General features: G+C 44.4%; 1 protein-coding gene across 1 annotated transcript in view; it reads right to left on the bottom strand.

The window, feature by feature from the left end:
* Positions 1-24,027, bottom strand: part of PCSK2 (proprotein convertase subtilisin/kexin type 2) — a 57,298-nt gene extending 33,271 nt beyond the window's left edge. Inside the window, exons 1-3 of the mRNA XM_018056853.1 lie at positions 23,989-24,027; positions 22,910-22,986; positions 5,392-5,480 (exon numbers count right to left, since the gene is read on the bottom strand). Of these exons, the coding sequence (XP_017912342.1) occupies positions 5,392-5,480; positions 22,910-22,986; positions 23,989-24,027 (205 nt within the window). The remainder of the gene's footprint in view (positions 1-5,391; positions 5,481-22,909; positions 22,987-23,988) is intronic.

The following is a 27,034-nucleotide window of genomic DNA, read 5'->3' on the forward strand; positions in this document are numbered from 1 at the left end:
AACTAAGGAAAGAAATAGGCTGTCTTCTTAAAGAGTTACTTTGATAAGTGCATTAGTCGCTCAGTCGTGTCCGACTCTTTGGGACCCCATGAACTTGGGGTCCTGGTGGAAGCCCCACCAGGCTTCTCTGTTCATGGGATTCTCCAAGCGAGAATACTGGAGTGGGTTGCCACTGCCTTCTCCAGGGGATCTTCCTGACCCAGTTATTGAACCCGGGTCTCTGGCATTGCAGGCAAATTCTTTACTGTCTGAGACAGCCATGTTTAAAACTTTTTTAAATGGAAATTAACTTTTCTCTTCAAAATTTATAAAGTAAATAAGTGGATAAGAAATGTAAATAATTAAACTTAAAAAAAAATTGAAGTTGGACAGCATCACTGACTCGACGGATGTGAGTTTGAGCAAGCTCTGGGAGTTGGTGATGGACAGGGAGGCCTGGCATGCTGCACTCCATGGGGTTGCAAAGAGTCGGACATGACTGAGTGACTGAACTGAATTGAAGGTTTTGAGACAGTGCTAAGACTTTGGGGCATCTCAAATGTACAGGTCTGCATGTTACAGAGAATGTATAGGAGTTGGACTGATTGGAATTTTCCTCCCTTCCTGCCAAGTGTTACCTAGAAGAGGTGGAAACAACTGTGCTCATGGAAAAGGCAACAAAAATCAAGAGAGAGCTCATCTTCAGGAAGACATTTCTAAGAGTCACACGCGCAAAGGCAGAACAGACTTCCTTGTGAGGGAGTGACTTCCCCATCACTGAGGGCATGCAAGCTGTTGCTGCATGTTAATGCAGGGGCCCAGGCTGCTCTGGGTGCTACACGGTCCTACAGTTTACTAGCTGTGTGGCCCCGTGTTCAATAGGGATAATAATAGATAGTAAACATGTTCGTGTTCTGCCAGGTGGTGCTAGTGGTGAAGAACCCGTCTGCCAATGCAGGAGACCTAAGCAATGCAGGTTTGATCCCTGGGGTGGGAAGATCCCCTGAAGGACGGGGTAGCAATCCATCCCAGTATTCTTGCCTGGAGAATGTCATGGACAGAAGAGCCTGGCAGAGGAGTCCATGGGGTGGCGAAGAGTCATGCGAAGAGTCAGACATGACACAGTCATGCAAAGTCAGCCATGACGGAAGCGACTTAGCAGGAACACGTATATAAAATACGCAACAGTGTGCGATAAAGTTGCAAAGAGAGTAAAGTGAGTAAAGGGTTTGGCATCCTGCCTGACTTGTTGAAAGAGTCAAAATGCTATTATTATTGTTGTTATCATTATGTAAATGCCAGTGGGTCTTCAGGATAAGGCAACTTAGAGCCCCTACAAGGAAATGACAATCTACCTCAATATTCTTGCCTGGAGAATCCCATGGACCGGGTAGCCTGGCAGGCTACATACAGTTCATGGGGTCGCAAGAGTCAGACACGACTCTACAGTTCATGGGATCGCAAGAATCAGACGTGACTTAGCGACTACGAGAGAGAGAGAGAAAGAGAGAGTAGAGAGCAAGCGCCAGAGCCCCTACAGTCCAAAGGGTCGCAAAGAGTTGGACATGATTGAAGCAACTTCGCACACACAGAGGTCCTTCAGGACGTTGTCCCGCTAACTCAACTCCTTGAGACTTGTGGTGATCTTGGTTGGCCACCAGGTGGCGCCCCAGACCCCAGCTCAGAAAGCTCCTGAAAAGATTCTCTAGAGGGTATAGCTCGCTTAGAATGAAAACCAGCCAGCTTTCGGAATTGATTCCTTATTTAGAATGAAAACCAGCCAACTTTTGGAACTGATAGCCAGGATGAGCAAAATGTTTCCCCAAGTCTCAAAGGCAGAATTCTGCTTCCGCTGTGATTCCTGAGTACCTCTCCAGGGGTTCGTCAGCAAGTATCCCTTCTGCTCCTCTAGCGGAGTCCAGAGGTCCCTGGGATGTCTAGATGCACACAGGATGGGACTAGACCTGCCTGGCTCTGAGCACTTAGGACCCATAGGAATGGATACAAAGGAGCCAAGCTGGGTTAAGGGAGTGGAAAAAGGCGGCTCCTTTGCTCAGGGTCTCTGTGTGGCTGCAATGCCTCCCACTGGCTCTGGGCTTCGTTTCTGGATTTTCAGAGCATTGTTGTGAGACCTGTGAGCTGTCGGGGTTCACAGACACCAGTCAGGTTCTGTCTTTGAGGTGCCAGGCTGCACTCGCTTGCCTTGGGGATCAGAGGTCAGTCAGAGGCTGGCACACCCCACCTGGCCCTGCTGGCCCCGTCTGGGGTGAGTGGAGGGGGGTCTTTGCCTGGGCGTGTCCTCTGCCTTGGGGATGGAGCTCAGTCCATGTGAGCTGCAGGCTGGAGAGGCCAGGGGTTCATGGCTGAGGACCCCTACCTCTCCACTGAAGACAGATGGGAGTTGATGGTTAAACTCCCAGCCTCCTCCCCTCGGGGAGGGCAATGCTGAGGGGGTGTCCCCACAGTCCCCTGAAGCCCCAGCTCACCTACACACCTTCTGTTGGTCCGTCTTCCCACTATCTTCCTTTCTCTTTCCCTCACTGGCTTCCCAGAATTGCCTCCTAAATAAATTCCTTGCACCCAGATCCTTGCCTCAGGTTTGCTTTTAAGGAATTCAAACAAAAAGAGCCAGAGAATTAGGTACTTTGTGGCTTCCCTGGTGTTTCAGATGGTGAAAGAATCTGCCTGCACTGGAGGAGACCCGAGTTCAATCCCTGGGTCAGGAAAATCCCCTGGGGAAGGGAATGGCTACCCACTCCAATATTCTTGCCTGGAGAATCCCATGGACAGAGGAGACGGGTGGACTACAACCCAGTAGGGTTGCAAAGAGTTGAACACAGCTGATCGACTAACACTCAAATGCTTTCAGAGCACAACTTACGAGAGAAAAAGAAGCCAATGAAGAAACAGACCCCAGTGGATCCCGAATGCCGTGAACTAATCGCAACTCTTCATTTTTGCAGTAAGTAGTTTTAAGAACCCTTGTTCAAAAACCCAGTTACTGTGGGCATGAAGAAAATTTTAAAACTCTTTGGAAAACCTCCCTGTGAGTGAGGAATCCAGGTTTGAAATTTTCCATTGCTTCCACCCTGTCTTGTGAATAGGAAACCGCCCCTCCCCCCATTCAGATAGCAGCGAACGTGTGAGCCTGGCTTATCGAATATTAATTGGGTGCTATATTTTCCCCTGAGCTCATAGCAGCCTCTGACATTTTGCTGCCAGCTTTTTGGAGGCTCACCAAACACAGATCGCTGAAACCCGAGGGGCAAAGCCTCCCAGGTTACATTTCAGAACGCTCCGGATGTATTCTTCTGTGAAATTCAGCACCCACCTCAGGAAGACCTTAGCAGACAGTGCTGAAGGAGGTTAATGATGGATTTGTATAGGTTTCTCTTGCTTTATTTAGGTCCCTGGAAATGCAAGTGTCAGCACAAAGTATGTTTATGGTTCCAGTAAATCACCAGGAAAACACACACACACACACACACACACACACACACACACACATAGAGCTGGTTGTAAAAAAAGAAAAACAAGGTTGGGTGACTCAGCCTGAATAAATTAAGAATCAAATTTGATGCAAAACTTGGAATGAATGAGGAGCCACTTCCTTCTCTAGCATCTTATCCCCTCATTCGTCTTCTCTCTCCCTTTCATTTTTGGCAGGGGGAAGGTGTTGCTTTCTAAGTTTCTAGTGAACTGCCACCCTCAGTTTCTAAAGACCCCATAAAGGGGAATTTGTTAAACATCTTTCCTGTAGAACTTAATAAAAAGAGTCTTCTAGGTAGAGTATTTTCCCTTAAAACTGCGATGCTTGGTACAAACAAAACAAGCCACCAAGAGCATTTTGAAGAGTTTGGAGTATGTTTGCAATAATTTGTGCATCCCTCCTCGTTTTCTGCCGTCTTTATCTGAGTTCTATGTACATCTTATGGATGCGTGGACAAAACTATACTTTGAAAATATAGGGAGCCCTCTTCCACTGTGGGTGGGAATGCAAATTTGTGCAGTCACTATGGAAACAAACTAAAACTCAAACAACTCAAACTAGAGCTGCCATATGATTGACAATCCCACTCCTGGGCACACACCCAGACAAAACTGTAACCTGAAAAGATGCAGGTGCCCCAGTGTTCATAGAAGCATTATTCACAATAGCCAAGACATGGAAACAAACCTAAACGTCCACTGAAAGTTGAATGGATAAAGAGATGTGGTGTATACATATATATACACACACATACACATAGACGGGACTACTACTCAGCTATAAAAAAGAATGAAATCGTGCCTTCTGCAGCAACATGGTGGACCTAGAGGTTATCACGCTAAGTGAAACAAGTCAGAAAGAGAAAGGTAAGCGTAACATGGGATCACTTATATGTGAACTCGAAAATACCATAGAAATTAACTTATTTATGAAATAGACACAGGTTCGCAGACGTAGAGAACAGACTTGTGGTTACTAAGGGGGAGGGTATTGGGAAGGGGAAGGACTGGGAGTTTGGGATTAGCAGATGAAACTATTATATATACAATGGATGAACAACAAGGTCCTGCTGTATAGCACAGGGGAACTATATTCATTGTCTTGTAATAAACCATAATGGAAAAGAATATTAAAAAATATATGTATGTGTGTGTATATGTATATGGGCTTCCCTGGTAGCTCAGCTGGTAAAGACCCCACCTGCAATGCAGAAGACCCTAAGATCCCCTGGAGAATGGATAGTCTACCCACTTCAGTATTCTTGCCTGGAAAATCCCGTGGACAGAGGAGCCTGGTGGGCTACAGTCCATGGGGTCGCAAAGAGTTGGACACGACTGAGCAACTAAGCACTTATGCATGCGTGTGTGCGCATGCGTGCACACACACACACACACACACACACATACGTGTAACCAAACCACTTTGCTATACATCAGAAACGAACACAACATTGTAAATCAACTACACTTTGATAGAATTTTTTTAAACGATATTAAGGATACTGATACACAAAGAGTACAGACAGGACAATTCCATTCACATTAAGTTCAAAAACTGGGAATAACCCGTGTTTGCTGTTAGAAGCCAGAGTCATGACTGTTCCTGCGTGTGTGGGCAGCAACTGAGGGGTACACAAGGAAGGCTTTGGGGTGCTGATGATGTTTTGATTCTTGACGGTTAAGTGTGTGTGGTTGGCTTGTGAAACTTCATTGACCTGTGGGCTCATGATCTGTGCACCTTAAAATTTTTTAAGTTTACTGATATTACCATACAGGTTAAATTAAAATATTTTTTTTTCCACCCTTGCTAAATTGTACCAACCCTGCTCTCTTGCCCCACTGGGAGTTTTTGCCGGGCCCTGGCCAGACGGAGACTGGGTGTGACGCCTCCTGGGGATGTCTGGCAGGGACGGGCCAGCCTACCTGTGACCTTGGAGCCGTAGGCCATGCCGACCCCGCAGATGTTATTGTTGGCAGCCGCAGAGACCTCCCCGGCACATCTCCTCCCGTGGCTGCGGAGAGAAGTGAAGCTGGGTCAGACAGAGGGTCAGACGACTTGGAGAAGGTTTCTTAAATTGTCAGTTGAAGCAGTTTGATGCTTTTGAGTGGTTCTGTTAGCCTGGAGCCAGTCCAGGCCACTGCATCTTCCGTCTGAGTCTCTCCTCTCACCTCTTCCACCTCCCAGCCTGTGAAGAGTCTCCTCGGAACATTTCAACCTTGAAAGGTGATCTCTACTTTAAAATCTAAAGTGTCTTCCTGCAGAAGGCAGTCATAGGCTTTCTGCAAAAAGGGAACATGAGATTCACAGATTGGTGCTAGTCTAAATAGCTGACTGTGTTTTTTGGTGGTTTTTTTTTTTGGTTTTTTTTTTTTTGAGCAACTAGAATTGTGGGCTAGTGTTTATTTTCAAGGCTGGTTCTGGTCACCAGGCAGTGAATGCTGCCTGTCAGCTGTGGGACAAAGATTATTTACCTTTGTTGGATTCTAGCCTCCTTTAAAGCTTCCTTGGTGGTTCAGACAGTAAAAAATCTGCCTGCAATGAGGGAGATCTGAGTTCAATCCCTGGGTCTGGAAGATTCCCTGGAGAAGGGAACTGCTACCCACTCCAGTATTCTTGGGCTTCCGTGGTGGCTCTTTCGGTAAAGAATCTGCTTTCAATGCAGGAGACTGGGGTTCGATCCCTGAGTTGGGAAGAACCTGTGGAGGAGGGCATGGCAACCCACCCCAGTATCCTTGCCTGGAGAATCTCTCTGGACAGAGGAGCCTGGCGGGCTACAGTCCATAGGGTCGCAAAAAGTCGGACGTGGCTGAGCGACTAAGCACAGCACAGCTCCTTTAAGAGATGTGCTGCAGACCCCCACCTTCCTCTGGGAACCAAAAAGCACACACTGGCAACATTTCACATTCAATTTCAAGGGCTCCACAGAAACTTTGAGGCTGACCAGATTAAGAACCCTGGACAGTCATTAGATCCATCTTTCCGAAGTTTGCTGGCCTGAAGCTTACAATTCTGAGCAAGGCCTTCTTAGGGCTCATGTTCTAGACACTGTCATACGTCCAAAGGCAGCACAGACTTCGTTGTGAGGGAGTGAGTTCCCCATCACTGAAGGCATGCAAGTGGTTTGCTCATGTTAGTGCAGGGGCCCAGGGGGCACTGGGAGCTACATAGTTCTGCAGTAGACACTGTAATTTCATTAAGCTTCTCCCTTCTGCTCCCTTTTCCATTAGACCAACGGGATCCAAACAGTTCTCCCTTCTGTGAGCACTTCCCCTCCACTGAGCAAGGCCGCCTGCTGGCTGGCTTGGGCCCACGGGATGCAGTGGAGTGCGCAGAGGAGCTTGGGCACGGACAAGGCCCCGAGGGGAGCATGAGCGGACAGCACCTGAGGGGAGGCCCCTGGAGGTCTTCTTCCTCCAGACCCAGCCAATCGCCCCATCAGCAGCGCATGGAGAGAGACAGGTGCCCCACCTACGTTAACAGCATGATGAGCAAGCAAGCAAGCGTTTGTTCTCTTTTAAGCCACTAGGTTTGCGGGCCTTTTGTTAAATGGCAACAGAACCAAGCGTAAGCTTGAAGTCAATCAGAATGTGTGTTTGGACTCCAAACAGCATCCCAGCTATGGAGGAGCCTAGTGTTCATGTCCTTGCAAGCCACCAGCCCCAACCCTGCAAGGCCCTCCTAACGCTCCAAGAAGCAGCCAAATTTGAAGTCAGCTGGAACAGCATCTGCTTGGCCTGTGGAGGTGATGGCAGTGAGGGCTGCCTGCTTGCTATTTACACGGTGGGTGCAGGAGGGCACATAGGGAAGGGGCTTATTGGCTGCATAGCCCAGAAAGTCCTGATTTCTGCAGTGTAGACTAGTTGCTACATCCTCCTGGGACACACAAACCTACCACATCAGTCCATTAAAAGAAATCACATCTGAGGATTGAAATATACATATTTTCTTTCTCTACATGAACAAAAGCAAATTCTGCCTCCATGAAGGTTACACACCACAAGGACTCCGAATTCCCTCGGGAACAATAATGACTGTGTTGGAGGAGACCTCAGCATTGCCGCGGAGGGAGCCCAGCTCTGAGGGGTGAGAGGACGACCAGCCCCCTGCCGTGGACTGAGCGTGATGTGCTCACTGCCTCTGTGGCCTCACCGCCTCTACTCCTTGCGGGGGCAGGCACTGTTCTATTTCGCAAATGTCCAAGTTGAGTCTCAGCGGTCCTGGGCCAGGTCTGAGACCAAGGCTCCCTGACGCAGTGAGACTGAGACTGGACCCCCCACTACCCTCCCATCCAGGAACAAACCTTCTCTGCCCTAAAACTGCTCATGGAAACCTGGAGGACGAAATCGTGCAAACTTCCTTGAGCAGACTAGAGACACTGAAGGCTTCCATGTCTTTAATTTTGGCTTTTAAATGGGGAGATGCCGGTCATGGTTCCTCCACAGGAACATTTGGGAAGAAACACGTTTGACTCTTTGCGACCCCATGGACTCCAGCGTGCCAGACTCCTCTGTCTTTGGGATTCTCCAGGCAAGACTACTGGAGTGGGTAGCCATTTCCTCCTCCAGGGGATCTTCTCAATTCAGGCATCAAATCTGCATCTCCTGCATTACTGGTGGATTCTTTACCTGCTGAGCCACCGGGGAAGCCCCCTGGATACACAGTCCATGGAATTCTCCAGGCCAGAACACTGGAGTGGGTAGCCTTTCCCTTCTCCAAGGGATCTTCCCAGCCCAGGGATTGAACCCAGGTCTCTTGCATTGCAGGTGGATCCTTTACCAACTGAGCTATCAGGTAGAGCATTGCTAAATTAGGCGATGACAATTAATTATAAGTGGCTGTGGCTCCCTGTTGGTGATACCAGGCCTCTTCACCAGGCCCCGGGCCTCTGTGGACTTCATTCCCGCAGCCTCAGATGTCTTCCCCTCAGTCCTGTTTTCCTGATCATCTCAGGCAAACGTCCTCGCTCCCTTGAATGATGGGAAAATCATTTTCCAATTCCATATTCACCTGGCCCCTCAGCTTTCAAGAACATTCAGTAGCTCCATTTTGCCTCTAGAATAAAACATGTTCTGTCAAAAGTGGGAATAGCTGTTGGTGGGGGTAGGGGACACCTATGGTGGCTTGTTTGGCCTCCTCTGACAAAGGTCATTGGGGGGCAAGTGGCAGGAGTCAGGGGTATGTCATGTTGCCAGAGTAGCCCGTTCTTCCGCTCATGTCCAGGCCCCTGGCAGTGTGGTCTTCTTGCTCCTCCATGAAGAGATGAAGCTCATTTCTCTCTTGAGTCTGGCCTCATGACTTGTTATTTCCAAAAGGATGTGGTGGAAGAGATGAGCCTGGCCCCCAAGAGGACCACAACTGTTGTTTCTCCTGAAACTGCCCAGGTGCCATGTGGACAAGCCCAGGCTGCCCCATTGGATGATGAGAGACCGTAACCCTTCATGCTGGTCACCCCAGCTGATAGCCAGCCATCCCCCAGAAATGTGAGAGGCCAATCTAAGCTGGCCAGTCCCCAGCCCACCTGCGATCCGACCGTGGATGCACGGGCAGCCAGATCAACAGACCTGTCCAGCTGACCTGCAGACTTGTGAGCAATGTCGGTGCTTATTCATTCTGGGATTTGTTATGAGGCATTATTAGGCAATAGATAACTGATATGCTGGACAAGCAAGGCTGGAGGGATAACCGATTTAGCTCAGTTTATTATTTTAAAAACAGGAAATATTGAAAAAGTATAGACAAATTCGGTGAATAACAGAATGAATCCCAGATGGCCAACACTCAAGTCTATCAAAGTCAAGGGCTTCTCATAACTTAGATTTTTTGTGAGTATACTATGGTTTATTCATCAGAACCCTATTAATAATAGACATTTGGGTGTCTGTTTTCTTCTGTTTGGAGAAGGAAATGGCAATCCACTCCAGTATTCTTGCCTGGAGAATCCCATGTACAGAAGAGTCTGGCAGGCTCCAGTCCGTGGGGTCATAAGAGTTAGACAAGACTTAGCTACTAAACGATCTCCATTCTTTTGTTAAATACAAATGATTAACGTTGTGTATACATGTACGGTTAATATTTTACCATATTTGATTAATCATTTTTGTGAATGAGTTTAAAGGAAAATATAGATTTTTTTCCCCAAAATTGTTTAATATATATCTCTAAAACATGATGATATCCTAAATAACCACTAGAGCATTATCACACACATAACATAATTAACAAAATGGTAGTTGTTTTTCTGGGAGAGCAAAAAGAGAATCATTCACAGCAGAGACTTCTCTATAGACTGTTCATGTCTGCTGCCTTCATTTACATTTTATGTATCTTTAAAAAAATTGTTCTGAATTCTGTAAATGGTTCTCTATTTATCCTCCGTGTTGCTGATTCAGTAGTCTGTTCTATTGCATCTGCTTTCCGATTCTTCAAAGTTATTTTGGCTAATGTTTTGATTTTAAACAGAATGTGCTATTTAATCAATAAAATATTTCTTTTTTTTTTTTAAGATGAGAAGGTCATTGCTGAGGTGCTAAGGATGAAAACTAAGGTAATGGTGGTGTGCAGAGAAAACAGGAAATTGATTCAGAGGACAGTTAGGGATGTTGTTCAGAGAACTTTAACTTATAACGAGCACTTCTACTGTGGCTCTTTTAAGACACCTTCAATTCTCCAGGGAGGGTAGATGAGCTCTCTTTTGATCATGTACCCACCTGTATCCTATTGTAGTCCATATGGTTTTAATTTTAAAGAATATGCCTTGAGGAAAATGAACCCTTGAGGGAACAAAGGACAGGTAAAGAATATTTACCTTATTTGTTATGGAGACACTGGTCACAGAAGAAAGTTAAACAGCAGAGCAAATATGTAGTGAAGTTATGGTCCACAGCCCAATTCCCACTTTTTCTGAGCAAAGCAAAGTGTGTGGTTCTGAACACAACCTGTTAGGGCATCCTAGACTTCATTGTGGCCAAAGCAGTCAGTAATTACAAGGGCACATCCCTCTGTCTTATACTGGCAGAGATTTTTTAAAGAAAAAATTTGGCCTTGCTGTGTGGCTTTTGGGATCTTAGTTCCCCAACCAGAGATTGAATGCACACTCTTGGCAGTGAAAGTGCCAAGTAAGTCCTAACCTCTGGACCTCCAGGGAATTCCCTAGATTTTTTTTTTTTTTTTTAAGAAATAACAAACCTCAAAAGCTCAGATGAGAGAATGGATGTCTGAGAAAAAATGGCAGGAACATTCATTTATCCCTTTGGCATAAACTTTCCTCACTTTCTGTCTAGGTGGAGAACCTCTGATTTAGATCCTATAGAAATTCTCTCCGTGAATTTCACAGTTAGATTTTCTGGCGCTTAGAGGGTGCCTACCATTTGCCACACTCTGTATCAAGTCTGTATGCATATCCTAGTACCTCAGGCAAACCTTCAGGGTGGAGTTTAGTCGCATTTTACAGATAAGAAAAACTGATTCAATTCAGGGATCTCTTATTTCATACCAAGCAATTAATAATATACTGCTGCATTTGTCCATTATAATCTACTGAATTTTTCTCTGTTAAGAATAATTACCACCTGGGGACCATAAAATCCCCCTAATATGGCAAACAGTTTCCAAAGTAGAAATGATTATTCCTATATATCTCTATTGCAATCCATATTACTCTCTCCATTACTCCCAAATCTGCACTATGTCTGTTTCTTTTAGCTGAAGGGGAAATTTTAAATGATGAAAACTTGTATAATCCTGGTAGGGGAATAGAAAAAGAAAAACTCGGAACTTTGTGGTATTTCTCCAGTGACTCAGAAAGTGTGAAAGTATTAGTCGCTCAGTCGTGTCCGATTCTTTGCGACCCCATGGGATGTAGCCCACCAGGCTCCTCTGTCCATGGGATTCTCCAGGCAAGAATACTAGAGTGGGTTGCTGTTCCTTTTTCCAGGGGATCTTCCCAACCTAGGGATTGAACCTGGGTCTCCTGCATTGCAGGCAGATTTTTTACCGTCTGGGTCACCGAGAAGTCCTAGTGGAATTTCTTCAGTGGCTCAGAAGAGCTCTCCACGTTCAACTGTGTTGGATTTCACTGTGCTTTGGTTTGGATAGAGAGAGGGTTGATTACAAGCAGCAAACTTTGAGCTAATATCAGCTTATGAGGTAGTCTCAATGCTCACATGAAAGAAAAACTTAGATTAGGTCTTTGAAGGCAGTTTGGATTTTATTATCCAGGAGGTGATTTCAGAATTAGTCCATGAAGATGAAAGGGAAAGATGTTCATCTATTTCTAAACCATTAGATGTCACCAGAGTAAAGTATTGGTTTCTATCACTGTGCTAATAGCCAACCAGAGAGGACATTTTTCTCACATGTTCTTTTTTGGCCTGTCGCATTGGGTTCTTCAAAATGAAATATGACTTTTAATTTAAAAAAGTTAATCACTGAAAATCTTTCTTATTTGAAGGTTTAACTAATGCTATCAATCAAATACATTCACCTAGAGATAGACGATCCTTCTCATCCATTTATCCTTCCTTCCCTTCATTTTGGTTGTTTGAATAATAAATATCTTCTCTCTTCCTGAATTTATAGTAAACTTTTTGTAACCAGGAATTGCATCGAATCCAGAATCTCTTACTCTTTAGGACGTAATGGATAGAGCACGCTGCACCCAGTGATGCTCCGTAAATATTGCCGATGGTGGGGATGACTTTTCAGTGGTACACGCCTGTCAAAGAAATGCTATGCAAGAGAGATTTTTATGGACAGCAGCATGGTAATAGACTTTGGATCTGCAATGCATCACCAAACACTGACCTAAAACCCAGCAGGGTTGGAAGATTATTGACAAAGCATGGGCTGCAAGCCTAGGGAGAAGCTGGCAGCCCTCAAATGGACAGATGTCAAGGCCACTCAACATCTTGGCCTGGCTGAGAAGGTGTGCCACCTATCCATCAACCAGCCAATCAATATTTATGGAATGCCAGCAAGAAAAAGATGTGATGCTGGATCCTGACCAGTCAGCTGTAGCTGGGTTGGGTATTATGGAGGCTTATTAAATATGTGTTATTTCTGCCTTCTTGTGGTTCGGGTCATTGTTGCTACCGTGGCTACTATTATTATTTGGCTTGGCCCAAGTCTGTATTTCTCTGACTGCAAGCGAGGAGGAAATTATACTCCTTTTCCAAATTCCTCAACTGTGTTTCAAATACATCCCTGGAGCGCAGATGCCACATGTAATTATTAAATGGTTTGCAGTAGAATAAATACACTTTCTCTGCTGAAAAAGGAAGAAACCAACAAAATCAAATTAAGCACAGGGCAAGGGGTTCTAATACACATCTCCTCTAAAAGCTGTCCTGCACATGTATGAAGTTTGCCTTCAGAAAAAGTCCTTGGCTGTAAATTCCCACTGGCTATCTATTTTACACATGGTAATGTATATGTTTCCATGCTACTCTCTCCATTCGTCCCACCCTCTCCTTTACTTTCCACGGTGGTGAGGAGACCGTGATGGAGAGCATGAGCTTTCCTGGGCAGCCACTGCCTCGGAGTTCTGACCAGCCTCTGTGGCCAGGGGGTTTGGCTGGAGCTGCGACAGCAGCAGCAAGCCCATTGCCGGTCAGTACCTGTCAGCCCTTCGTGGGCGTTTTGATGCTGAAACTGTCTTATCCAAGAGCCCGAGTCTGCAGAACAAAGATGGGGTGTTGGGTTTTATGCCCATGCCCAGAAGACAGTGAGTGAGTGAGTGATAGTCGCTCAGTTGCTTCCAACTCTTTGCGACCCCATGGACCATGGCCCGTCAGGCTCCTTTGTCCACGGGATTCTCCAGGCAAGAATACTGGACTGGGTTGCCATTTCCTTCTCCAGGCCCAGAAGAGAATGCCTGAAGAAACTGGCAGGTCTCGGGGCTGCACAGCTGACCAGAGACTCATGCCTCCTGGACAGGAAATATTGCTCTGGCCAGAGACAAGGGCTCAAGGCTCTCAGAACCTCAGGCAGCAGCATGCCTGGAGGGTCCTTTTGTGTGCCCACCCCATGCAACCACAAGAGCTCTTCTCTTCTCCTAGCAATCGTCCAAACCTTTCATGCCTGCCTCCTCCACGGAGCCTTCTCAGATTGCTGACCTGTGCGCCAGCCTCTAACTCCCGGACCAGTTATCCAGCTACTGAACACTCTGTACCCCTTGCCTCTGCTTCTTTGCCTAATTTCTGTTAATACCCTATTCACCCCAGAATGCACTCACCCCTCCTCCAAAGTCTGCCTAGTACCTTCGTTTAGATCCGGGACCAAAAGCCACCTCTTCAAGGAGGCCTGTCCCCATTTCCCCAGGCAGAGATGACAAGAGTTTTGCATTTCTCCACACTCTCCTTTACTATGAGGCAGTGCCTGTAACCATCCCCCTCACTGGTGGCAAGTCCTGTCTCCTGTCTCACCAGTTGTGTGACCTTGCACACATGACAATCTTGCTGTGCTTCAGTTTCCAAAATGGGGATTATAATGTCCACACTTATTTCAGGAGATTAGGTTGAGAATTAATACACACAAAACCTGAACACAGTGCCTTAAACATATGTGGGTGTTAGTCATTCAGTCGTGTCTGACTCTGTGCAGGCCCAAGGACTGTAGCCCACCAGGCTCGTCTGTCCATGGGATTCTCCAGACAAGAATACTGGAGTGGATTGCCATGCCCTCTTCCAGGGGATATTTCCAAACCAGGGATTGAACCCAGGTCTCCTGCATTTCAGGCAGATTCTTTACTGTCTGAGCCACCAGGGAAGCCCAGGTGACTGCTTAACAGGCATTATGCTTCCTTGCATTGTTTCAACCTTGGGTATACTTAGCACTCAGTGATTCAGGCTTCTCTGGCCTCCTCACGGGACACTGCAGGCTCCTCAGAAGCGTATCCCCCAAAACTAATAGCTTCATGAGCACCACACTAAAGCCCCAGTTCTCTTTATCTCTTTTTATGCCCTATGACTTAATTTTAAAACTTTATTACTCTTTTTAATGTTTTTTATTTATTTGGCTGTGCTGAGTCTTAGTAGCAGCAGTGGGATCTGGTTCCCTCACCAGGGCGAGCCCTGGGCCCCCTGCATTAGGAGTGCAGTCTTAGCCGCTGGACAACCAGGGAAGTCCCTGTGCCCTTTGCCTTTAAAATCTATTTCTTGCTATAGGAAACATCAGAATACACAAAACTAGAGTGAAATCTCTTGTAAATATCACCATCCAGCTTCTATGATTATTAACTCATGGCTAGTTTTATTTTCTCTAATCCCCCTCACTCTGTTTTCCTCTTCCCCAGGCCCCTAGCTATACTGAAGGAAATACTAGGCATAACATTTCTCCCAAGGGTGACTTTTTAATGAACTTATCCTATACTCCTGGGAAGGATGATATATTCACATTCTCCTTCTGCCAAGCAGGAATCACCTCCAGGATTCCAGCACCCTACTGTTTGGAACACAGAACCTCCCAGTGCTATGGGCCTGAACTTTGACTTGCCTTCCTCCCATAATCACTTGCAATAGTAGTTTTTATTTATTTATTTTTAATTAATTTTTTTAACTGTTTTTGTAAACCAGTAAGCAAAGACCATGATCTGATCTGTGGTACCATCCAGGCTTTGTAATAACAAGCCATGATGGATGAGGATTTTTGAAAATCACTTGATAATTGTGAAAAATCTCATTTACTAGTCAGAGTGTCCACTGTGTCTTGAGTCATTGGTGCCTTAGCAGGCAAGGATCATCCTTGCCTGACTCACGATGACTGTGTCTGAGGCAATTGGACACTTGGGGATTTCACCGCTGGCAATGAAGAATTTCATTACCCTAAGCACTCATTAGTCCTGGAGGACTTTAGCCCATTTAAAATTAAACTTTCAAGAACAAGTTTGCAAATGAAATTATTTAAGATAGAGGACACCTCCACTTTGCTTTTGTTTTTGTTTAAAGAATATTCTTATAACTCGTTACACGGGAAGACTTACTTGGGGGGGTGGTCGTGTTCGGGTTCAGAAAATGAGTTGGGGGGAAACCATTCTGTTGTTTATATTTTTATGCTTGGATCAATCCATCAGAGATGAATTTAGTATCTACTAGCTATAGAGGGGGAGAAGGCAATGGCAACCCACTCCAGTATTCTTGTCTGGACAATCCCATGGAGGGAGGAGCCTGGTAGGCTACAGACCACGGGGTCACTAACAGTCGGACACAACTGAGTGACTTCACTTTCACTTTTCACTTTCATGCATTGGAGAAGGAAATGGCAACCTCCTCCAGTGTTCTTGCTTGGAGAATCCCAGGGACGGGGGAACTTGGTGGGCTGCCGTCTGTGGGGTCGCACAGAGTCAGACAGGACTGAAGCGACTTAGCAGAAGCAGCAGCAGCTATAGAAAGGGAGGCAATAGCTGGCACATGTAATGCTACTGCTCTTTGTTTTTTTTTAACTTTTTATTTTATATTGGAGTATAGCCCATTAAAAACTTTATGATAGTTTCAGGTGCACAGTAGAGCAAGTTAGCCACTCTCATACATGTATCCATTCTCCCTCAAACTCCCCTCCTGTCCAAGCTGCCACATAACATTGAGCAGAATTCCCTGTCCTATATAGCTACTGCCTTTTCGGATGGCCTGAGGACAGCTGGTGACTGACAGTGCAGAAATCAGGCCCATGCTCATGGTCCTTCTCAGAGCAAGGTTCCAGGCACCATTTATAATATGTCTTGTCTGTGGTTTAGTGACTTCTATTTGGTGACTTCACATCCCTGTGTCTGAAAGTGGTTTATTAGCAAGGATCTAAGGTTGTAAGTCACAGGGAGTAAGAGACACTTCAAATCAAAAGTTCTCCAACCTTTTTAATATATCCTCCCTAGTAGTTCAGATGGTAAAGAGTCTCCATGCAATGTGGACTCGATTCCTGGGTGCCGTTGATCCCTGGGTCAGGAAGATCCCTTGGAGACAGGTATGGCTACTCACTCCAGTATTGTTGCCTAGAGAGTTCCATGGACTGAGAAACCTGGTGGGCCACAGTCTACAGGGTCACAAAGAGTCAGACATGATTGAGTGACTAACACTTTCAAGCTCATACACTTTTACCAATCCTAAACACACACTTACCAATTCTGCATGATGACTTTAAATTGCAAGTAAGGTTAATAGAGAGTGGGGACTATGCTTTTGCATATTAGCAATGATCTTTTAAAAATGTTACAAATTGTCAAAGATAAGGTGTCCATATGTGTGTGGATTTATCTCTGGGCTTTCTATTTTGTTCCATTGATCTATATGTCTGTCTTTGTGCCAGTACCATACTGTCTTGATGACTGTGGCTTTGTAGTAGAGCCTGAAGTCAGGCAAGTTGATTCCTCCAGTTCCATTCTTCTTTCTCAAGATTGCTTTGGCTATTCGAGGTTTTTTGTATTTCCATACAAATCTTGAAATTATTTGTTCTAGTTCTGTGAAAAATGTGGCTGGTAGCTTGATAGGGATTGCATTGAATTTGTAAATTGCTTTGGGTAGTATACTCATTTTCACTATATTGATTCAATGGAGTAAAGACAATCTCTTTAACAAGTGGTGCTGGGAAAACTGGTCAACCACTTGTAAAAGAATGAAACTAGATCACTTTCTAACACCGCACACAAAAATAAACTCAAAATGGATTAAAGATCTAAATGTAAGATCAGAAACTATAAAACTCCTAGAGGAGAACATAGGCAAAACACTCTCAGACATAAATCACAGCAGGATCCTCTATGATCCACCTCCCAGAATTCTGGAAATAAAAGCAAAAATAAACAAATGGGATCTAATTAAAATTAAAAGCTTCTGCACAACAAAGGAAAATATAAGCAAGGTGAAAAGACAGCCTTCTGAATGGGCGAAAATAATAGCAAATGAAGTAACTGACAAACAACTAATCTCAAAAATATACAAGCAACTGATGCAGCTCAATTCCAGAAAAATAAACGACCCAATCAAAAAAATGGGACAAAGAACTAAATAGACATTTCTCCAAAGAAGACATACAGATGGCTAACAAACACATGAAAAGATGCTCAACATCACTCATTATTAGAGAAATGCAAATCAAAACCACAATGAGGTGCCACTTCACACCAGTCAGAATGGCTGCGATCCAAAAATCTGCAAGCAATAAATGCTGGAGAGGGTGTGGAGAAGAGGGAACCCTCCTACACTGTTGGTGGGAATGCAAACTAGTACAGCCACTATGGAGAACAGTGTGGAGATTCCTTAAAAAATTGCAAATAGAACTACCTTATGACCCAGCAATCCCACTGCTGGGCATACACACCGAGGAAACCAGAATTGAAAGAGACACATGTACCCCAATGTTCATCGCAGCACTGTTTATAATAGCCAGGACATGGAAACAACCTAGATGTCCATCAGCAGATGAATGGATAAGAAAGCTGTGGTACATATACACAATGGAGTATTACTCAGCCGTTGAAAAGAATTCATTTGAATCAGTTCTGATGAGATGGATGAAACTGGAGCCAATTATACAGAGTGAAGTAAGCCAGAAAGAAAAACACCAATACAGTTTACTAACACATATATATGGAATTTAGGAAGATGGCAATGACGACCCAGTATGCAAGACAGGAAAAAAGACACAGATGTGTATAACGGACTTTTGGACTCAGAGGGAGAGGGAGAGGGTGGGATGATTTGGGAGAATGGCATTCTAACATGTATACTATCATGTAAGAATTGAATCGCCAGTCTATGCCTGACGCAGGATACAGTATGCTTGGGGCTGGTGCATGGGGATGACCCACAGAGATGTTATGGGGAAGGAGGTGGGAGGGGGGTTCATGTTTGGGAATGCATGTAAGAATTAAAGATTTTAAAATTTAAAAAGTAAAAAACTAAAAATGAAAAAAAAAAAGTTACAAATTGGACCCTTTACTCTTTTCTGCCTTTTCTGTAATTACCAAGCCCCGCGTGCTTTGCCTATGCCCCAGACAGTCTCTGGTCAATTCAATAATTGTAGGAACACAGTCTAATCTACCTGGTCCACTCAGGACCTGTCCCTGGCCATTCCTTGTTCTTTTATAATACACTTCTGTCTTTTATAATAAAAACGATGCTTATAAAATAATGGTACAACTTGGACTTAGAAACACAGAGCTTGGGTTCCAGTGTTGGCTTTGATATTTACTGGTTGTTTGACCAGGTAAGTCAGGCAATCTTTCTGAGCCTGTTTCCTTATCACTAAACTGAGGAGGACAGCGTTTATTTCAATTACCATAAGTTTGTCACGAGAAGTAGAAGAGATAAGTAAAGTGAATAAAGAAGTAGATGTGATTAAAGTGAGCTTCAGTCATTAATTGAAGTTCATATGGGCTTCTCTGGTAACTCAGAGGTTAAAGCGTCTATCTGCAATGGAGGAGGCCTGGGTTCAATCCCTGGGTCAGGAAGATCCCCTGGAGAAGGAAATGGCAACCCACTCCAATATTCTTGCCTGGAGAATCCCATGGACGGAGGAGCCTGGGGGCTACAGTCCACGGGGTCGCAAACAGTCAGACATGACTGAGTGACTTCACTTTCATGTTCTATCAAATTCACTCAAAAACATCAATAATGGGGAAGTATTAGGTTTCAAACTTAACTGATATGGATTGACAAGCCACTTGTCTCAATTTCTTGATATTTCTAACCTGTGGGAAATTAGGCATGAATTTTACTTGGAGAAGAAAGAGGCTATGTTTTCATGTTTAGTAGCAAAACAGGTTGAAGAAAAGTCATACTACCATTGGGTTCAGTTCAGTTCAGTCGCTCAGTCGTGTCCGACTCTTTGCGACCCCATGAATCGCAGCACACCAGGCCTCCCTGTTCATCACCATCTCCTGGAGTTCACTCTGACTCATGTCCATCGAGTCAGTGATGCCATCCAGCCATCTCATCCTCGGTCTTCCCCTTCTCCTGCCCCCAATCCCTCCCAGCATCAGAGTCTTTTCCAATGAGTCAACTCTTCGCATGAGGTGGCCAAAGTACTGGAGCTTCAGCTTTAGCTACATTCCTTCCAAAGAAATCCCAGGGCTGATCTCTTTCAGAATGGACTGGTTGGATCTCCTTGCAGTCCAAGGGACTCTCAAGAGTCTTCTCCAACACCACAGTTCAAAAGCATCAATTCTTCAGCGCTCAGCCTTCTTCACAGTCCAACTCTCACATCCATACATGACCACAGGAAAAACCATAGCCTTGACTAGACAGACCTTAGTCGGCAAAGTAGTGTCTCTGCTTTTGAATATGCTATCTAGGTTGGTCATAACTTTTCTTCCAAGGAGTAAGCGTCTTTTAATTTCATGGCTGCAGTCACCATCTGCAGTGATTTTGGAGCCTCCAAAAATAAAGTCGGACACTGTTTCCACTGTTTCCCCATCTATTTCCCATGAAGTGATGGGACCAGATGCCATGATCTTCGTTTTCTGAATGTTGAGCTTTCTGCCAACTTTTTCACTCTCCTCTTTCACTTTCATCAAGAGGCTTTTTAGTTCCTCTTCCCTTTCTGCCGTAAGGGTGGTGTCATCTGCATATCTGAGGTTATTGATATTTCTCCTGGCAATCTTGATTCCAGCTTGTGTTTCTTCCAGTCCAGCGTTTCTCATGATGTAATCTGCATAGAAGTTAAATAAGCAGGGTGACAATATACAGTCTTGATGTACTCATTTTCCTATTTGGAACCACTCTGTTGTTCCATGTCCAGTTCTAACTGTTGCTTCCTGACCTGCATACAGGTTTCTCAAGAGGCAGGTCAGGTGGTCTGGTATTCCCACCTCTTTCAGAATTTTCCACAGCATATTGTGATCCACACAGTCAAAGGCTTTGGCATAGTCAATAAAGCAGAAATAGATGTTTTTCTGGAACTCTCTTGGTTTTTCCATGATCCAGCGGATGTTGGCAATTTGATCTCTGGTTCCTCTGCCTTTTCTAAAACCACCTTGAATGTCAGGGTGTTCACAGTTCACGTATTGCTGAAGCCTGCCTTGGAGAATTTTGAGCATTACTTTACTAACATGTGAGATGAGTGCAATTGTGCGGTAGTTTGAGCATTCTTTGGCATTGCCTTTCTTTGGGATTGGAATGAAAACTGACCTTTTCCAGTCCTGTGGCCACTGCTGAGTTTTCCAAATGTGCTGCCATATTGAGTGCAGCACTTTCACAGCATCATCTTTCAGGATTTGAAAGAGCTCAATTGGAATTCCATCACCTCCACTAGCTTTGTTCATAGTGATGCTTTCTGAGGCCCACTTGACTTCACATTCCAAGATGTCAGGCTCTAGATTAGTGATCACATCATCATGACTATCTGGGTCATGAAGATCTTTTTTGTACAGTTCTTCCATGTATTCTTGCCACCTCTTCTTAATTCTTCTGCTTCTGTTAGGTCCAGACCATTTCTGTCCTTTATCGAGCCCATACTCACAGAAAACTAGTCAATCTAATCGCACTAGGACCACAGCCTTGTCTAACTCAATGAAACCAAGCCATGCCTGTGGGGCAACCCAAGATAGGCGGGTCATGGTGGAGAGGTCTGACAGAATGTGGTCCACTGGAGAAGGGAATGGCAAGCCACTTCAGTATCCTGCCTTGAGAACCCCATGAACAGTATGAAAAGGCAATATGATAGGACACCAAAAGAGGAACTCCCCAGGTCATTAGGTGCCCAATATGCTACTGGAGATCAGAGGAGAAATAACTGCAGAAACAGTGAAGGGATGGAGCCAAAGCAAAAACAATACCCAGTTGTGGGTATGACTGGTGATAGAAGCAAGATCCAATGCTATAAAGAGCAATATTGCATAGGAGCCTGGAATGTCAGGTCCATGAATCAAGGCAAATTGGAAGTGGTCAAACAAGAGATGGCAAGGGTGAATGTCGACATTCTAGGAATCAGCAAACTAAAATGGACTGGAATGGGTGAATTTAACTCAGATGACCATTATATCTACTACTGTGGGCAGGAATCCCTCAGAATAAATGGAGTAGCCATCATGGTCAACAAAAGAGTCCAAAATGCAATACTTGGATGCAATCTCAAAAATGACAGAATGATCTCTGTTCGTCTCCAAGGCAAACCATTCAATATCACAGTTATCCAAGTCTATGCCCCAACCAATAATGCTGAAGAAGCTGAACTTGAACAGTTTCATGAAGAGCTACAAGACCTTTTAGAACTAACACCCCAAAAAGATGTCCTTTTCATTACAGGGGACTGGAATGCAAAAGTAGGAAGTCAAGAAACACCTGGAGTAACAGGCAAATTTGGCCTTGGAATATGGAATGAAGCAGGGCAAAGACTAATAGAGTTTTGCCAAAAAAAATGCACTGGTCATAGCAAACACCTTCTTCCAACAACACAAGAGAAGTCTCTACACATAGACATCACCAGATGGTCAACACCGAAATCAGATTGATTATATTCTCTGCAGCCAAAGATGGAGAAGCTCTATACAGTCAACAAAAACAAGACCAGGAGCTGACTGTGGCTCAGATCATGAACTCCTTATTACCATTGGGTAGTGTTGCATAATAGTCTATCAAGCAGAGCATCAGACCTAGAATTAACAACACTGTGTTGTATATTTGAAAACTGTTAAGACAGTAAATCTTCATCACAAGAAAAAAGTTTTTTATGTGACTATGGGTGGTGTCAGATGTTAATGAACTTATAGTGGTGATCATTTTGCAGTATATACAAGTATGGAATCATTATGTTGTATGCACGTGTCCGATTCTTTGCGACCTCACGGACTGTAGCCTGCCACTCCTCTGTCCGTGAGATTGTCCCGGCAAGAATCCTGGAGTGAGTTGCCACTTCCTCCTCCAGGGGAGCTTCCCGACTCAGGGTCAGAACACGGGTTTCCTGCATTGCAGGCAGATTCTTTACCACTGAGCCGGCAGGGGAGCCCTGTTATGTCGTATACCTGACACTAATTATGCCTTAGTGAAAAATACTTCCAACCTATGCCAATTACATGTACTGTTCTGTCAAAAGGGACTACATGAGCGCTTATGAGGTCACGGCAAAAACACTTTCCAAAAACATACAGACACACACCAAGGGGCAAAAATGTTCTCTGCAACAGTTTCAAGAGATCAAGTGAAACTCATATGTTTACATTCAGCTTGTGGTGTGTTGAGAAAGGATTTCTTATTACTCCTATTTTATCTTTAAAAAGGTGGCAAGTAATTCCTATTCAACTGAACAATATGGTTGAAGGAAATTTCTAGAATGTCGCCATACTAAAAAAAATTCAAGAATTTAAAAAATATAGCCACAACAAAGGGAAAAGTCACGGTATAATTTCGTGGAGCACTGAGATTATTTTTCTGGTGATATTCAAGCCTTAAAACACAGAAGAGAGTGAACTAAAACCCCACTCCTGATGTCCCAGACATCCCCAGAGGCCCAGTTTACCTGTTAAACCAGTCGTCTGTGTATCTAGAATAAGGATAGGGATCATTGCTGCTGAAGTCGTAGCTCGCCTCAGCGTTCTGCAAAACACAAGGTGCGTTATTAGGTCATGAATCCAGAGCACCGGCATGAGAAGATGCTAAGAGACACAACTGTCTTACGTGGACAGTCCCTCACCCAGGGTTATGTCAACCTACTTTCTGGACCAGCCCTTGGAGAGGTGACAGAGCAGGTGTGTGTCCATGGAGGTTTCTATCCTCTCCTGGTATCCTCTTTTCCAAGCTCCCTCACCCCAGCCTGTTCCAGGTCCTCAAAGTGTTAGCAAATTTGGTGCTCCCCAGGACCATCTCCATTTTAAGTTGAGGGACCACTGTGGGTCAGTGGGGCTCACTTGGAGTCAAGACTCACATTAAGCTTCCCTGGACTGATGGCCAGAAGGTTCTAGTTCTCATGTCACAAGTGAGGAAGCCTGTTGCTTTATGTACAACTCATTCCCAGCTCCCAGCTTTGGGCCGACAGAGGCTTGTCTCCTTTACGATTACGAGTGTTAAACCCAAGACCCAAACACTGGCCACAATATCAACCTCGTTTATTTACTCAACAAATATCATTGAGTCTAATATATACCAGGCCTTCCCTGGTAGCTCAGCTGGTAACCTGCAAGGCAGGAGACCCCGGTTTGTTTCCTGGGTCTGGAAAATCTGCTGGAGGAGGGATAGGCTACCCACTCCAGTATTCTTGGGCTTCCCTGGTGGCTCACAAGGTAAAGAATTCACCTGCAATGCAGGAGAGCTGGGTTCGATCCCTGGGTTGGGAAGATTCCCTGGAGAAGGGAATGGCTACCCACTCCAGTATTCTGGCCTAGAGAATTCCATGGACACTCCATGGGGTGGCAAAGAGTTGGACACGACAGAGCCACTTTCACTTTTTATTTTCATATACCAAGGACCATTCCGAGGATGGGAATACAGTGGTGACATCCCTGCCCACATGTAACTTACAGCCTAATTGGGGGGACAGATATCAATCCAACAAGTAAATACAGGATTGCAAACAAGGGTCTTCTTAACCCTACAGGTTACGATGAAGAGTTTAAATTCTATGCAGTCCAGCACCTCCATTTTTCCCACTAAGAGTCTTGCCCCTCAGAAATCAATTATGTACTCACTTAATTTGTCTCTAAGTGATTTTATGTTTTAATTTTTTCCATCTCAGTCTTCAACCGGTCAGCCTTTTATTTTGGTCCATGATGGGAGATAGTCCCCCACAACCAGGTGGCTAATCCCTTCCTTCCTCCTCGCCGTCTTGTAGGCTGCCCAGGGATGCGGAGTCCCATGAAGCTCCTCTCTTCTCATCCCACCCTCCCTCCTTTGTTTTTGAGGTCTGCAACCAAGATCCCAGATGGTTTCCTGGTCCACAGTATCCACTTGGCTGGGAATCACTGGGTTAGGTGCATATTCCAGCTTGGAGATGTCTCGATTCCAAGGCACCCTGAGACATTTTCAGGAGTTGTGCCCTTTTATGAGACAAAACACTATAGTTTGTAATAGTGTTACATGATGTTTGCATGATGTTTTTAAGAGCAAATTGACCAGTTCCATGAGTCTGGGTTTCCATTTGTTGGGTGGCAAAGGGCCATCAGTAGCTGGAACGACCTGAATTGTAATACTAATGTATTAAAATAAATGTGCTTGGGGCAGAAGTCACCTTGAAATTTGTTTAAAATTTTTTCATTTAAAAGGTTTTAGCTTTACTGAGGTATAACAGATACACAAAATATCCCATAAATTCAATGTGTGCATCTTGCTGAGTTTGGACATGTGTACATACTCACGACACCATCTCCACAACCTAGGTGCTCAACATCCCCATTACCTCTAAGAATGTCCTTGTGTTCTTTTTTTTTTTTTTTTTTTGGTAAGAACATTTACCATGAAACCTATCCTCTGAACATATTTTATAGTATATAATACTGTATTGCTGACTGTTACATGACAGAGGTCTAGAGTTTATTCATTTGTATAACGGGAACATCATATTCATTGAAAAACAATTCCTTATTCCATTTAAAATTTGGACCACTCATTGTATATTGGGCACTGAACATGGCTGTCTGTGTTCTAGAATCTAGGTCTTCCTTCAGTTCCTGGCTTTAGAGAGGATAATGTCCTGTCTCCACTGGTCATAATTATTGGCAAATACCCAAATCACCTGCATTCACCATTAATATAAGCCCATCTTTGGAAGATCCTCTCAGATTTGGCATTTTTTTTTTCTTGACTTTTCTTGAGCTATTTAGATTCAGTTCTTTCAAGGGATACTATCTTAAAAGTAACTTCTTCCTCTTCCCTAAGTATGTTTGGTTACCTCTAAACTTCCCTGAATTTTTGAGACAAGAGCATCCTTAGGTAGGGTTGGTGGAGTGGGAATATCAAGAGGAATACAATCTTTTGGGTTTCAAAGCTGAGGTTGAAACTTTAAACAGTTGATTTGGAAGATTATTTGCTAAGCTTGGTTTGTTTCTATGTAAAAGAGATTAAAAGGCCCCAGTCTAAGGTGAGCTGAATGGAAAATTCATGGACTAGCCCTCCTGAGGCCCTCAGAGGGGACCCTGAGTGCTACCTCTTTCTTCTGAACTGGGTTCCTGGAGTGGGAAGGGGATGCATTGGAATGTTGAATCTCAGAGAGGTCTGGGACTCATCCTAGGACAGAAGCTGAGGACCAGAAGCAGCTCTGTGGGGTCTCTTAGCTGAGAGACCTGGGGTGGCCCTCCTCTGTGCTGTGTGATACACAGCACCAAGCAGGAAGCAGCGAAATAATCTTGGGAGGCTGAAATTAGTGAGAACATGATGAGAGAACAAGCTGCCCCAAGAAGTTCAGGGGTCAGGACAGTGAGGATCCAGGGTTCAGAGAGAATATACGAGAAGGGATGAATGAGGCCTGTGGGAGTGGAGCTGCAGTTGATGGTTCCAAGGGGAAGAGGTGATGAGACATGAGCTCTAGGACCCCACCCCCTCTTCTTGATTCTGTGCTAGTCCTTTAAAGCTTGAGGGTGGAGGCGGGAGGGTGGGGGCACAACTTGAGCAGGACAATGTCAAATTTCTACCACTGGTAGAGTAGCTTGTTGGATAGAAATTAAATTCCACTAGAGGAAAAATAAAATCAGACCTTTCTGCCCTTTTGTGTTTGCCTCCTAAGCAGCTGACCCATTTCTCCAGGTTTCTCACTCACAATTGTCTCCTGAGGTCTGGGCTGAGGTCTTTGGCTCTAAGTCCTGGTTCTGGAGGAAATGGCTTGCAGTGAGGTGGGTTTGGGGCAGAGGGAGGCACTGGAGAATTCTGACAACAGAGTTTGATTCTGAGAAGCCACAGACTCTGAGACCACTTTTATAGCAAGAAGAAAGACCATGTATTGTCTGAGGTCAGCTTCACCTCTGAAGGTGGAAATGGATGGAGAGAGAGGAACTTTAATTTGTTGTCTTTACAATTAATTTGATGACTAATGCTAATTCCTTGTGTAATAGTCTATGCTGAGACTGTGCATTAAGGAAGGCAAACAGTTGTTTTTGTTTGGTCATATATTTTCTGGCTAAAAGTCAAATTGTTTATAGCAAGAAAGGATGAGCAACTTTTTGCAAGGGTTCTGTTTATAATTTTATAGCCCGAACTGAATCATTTATTGATCTGAACTACAATGTTGTCATCCATAAAATTGTCTGTGTACAGGAATAAATTAAACTGGCCTTGGATTATACTGAAATTTTCTAAAATATCCATTAACATGGATGTTTGGGAGGAAGTAGAGTCTCTGTAGATTTAATAGTTGGGAATCCAAGGCTAAACCAGAAGCTTGTTTTAGTTTGAATTCTGTAACATTGTCCAAAAATACATTAGCCTATTTTCCTTTAGAAACTACTAGCTGTTTAGTGAACATAATTTAATCATTGATGATTCAGGGTCAGGCTGATTCAGAGTCACCATTAAGAGTAACATAGCAGAGAAAGTTGGAAGATTGGGTTGAATCCAAAATGACCTCAGGGCATCTCTGCAAGTTATTTCTGGAAGAAACTTCTGATAATGGCTCATTTATTCTTTAAGAGTTGAGTGCAGGGAAAAAAATACATCCAGT

This window comes from Capra hircus, chromosome 13 (assembly GCF_001704415.2).
Source record: "Capra hircus breed San Clemente chromosome 13, ASM170441v1, whole genome shotgun sequence".
Taxonomy (NCBI): Eukaryota; Metazoa; Chordata; class Mammalia; order Artiodactyla; family Bovidae; genus Capra; species Capra hircus.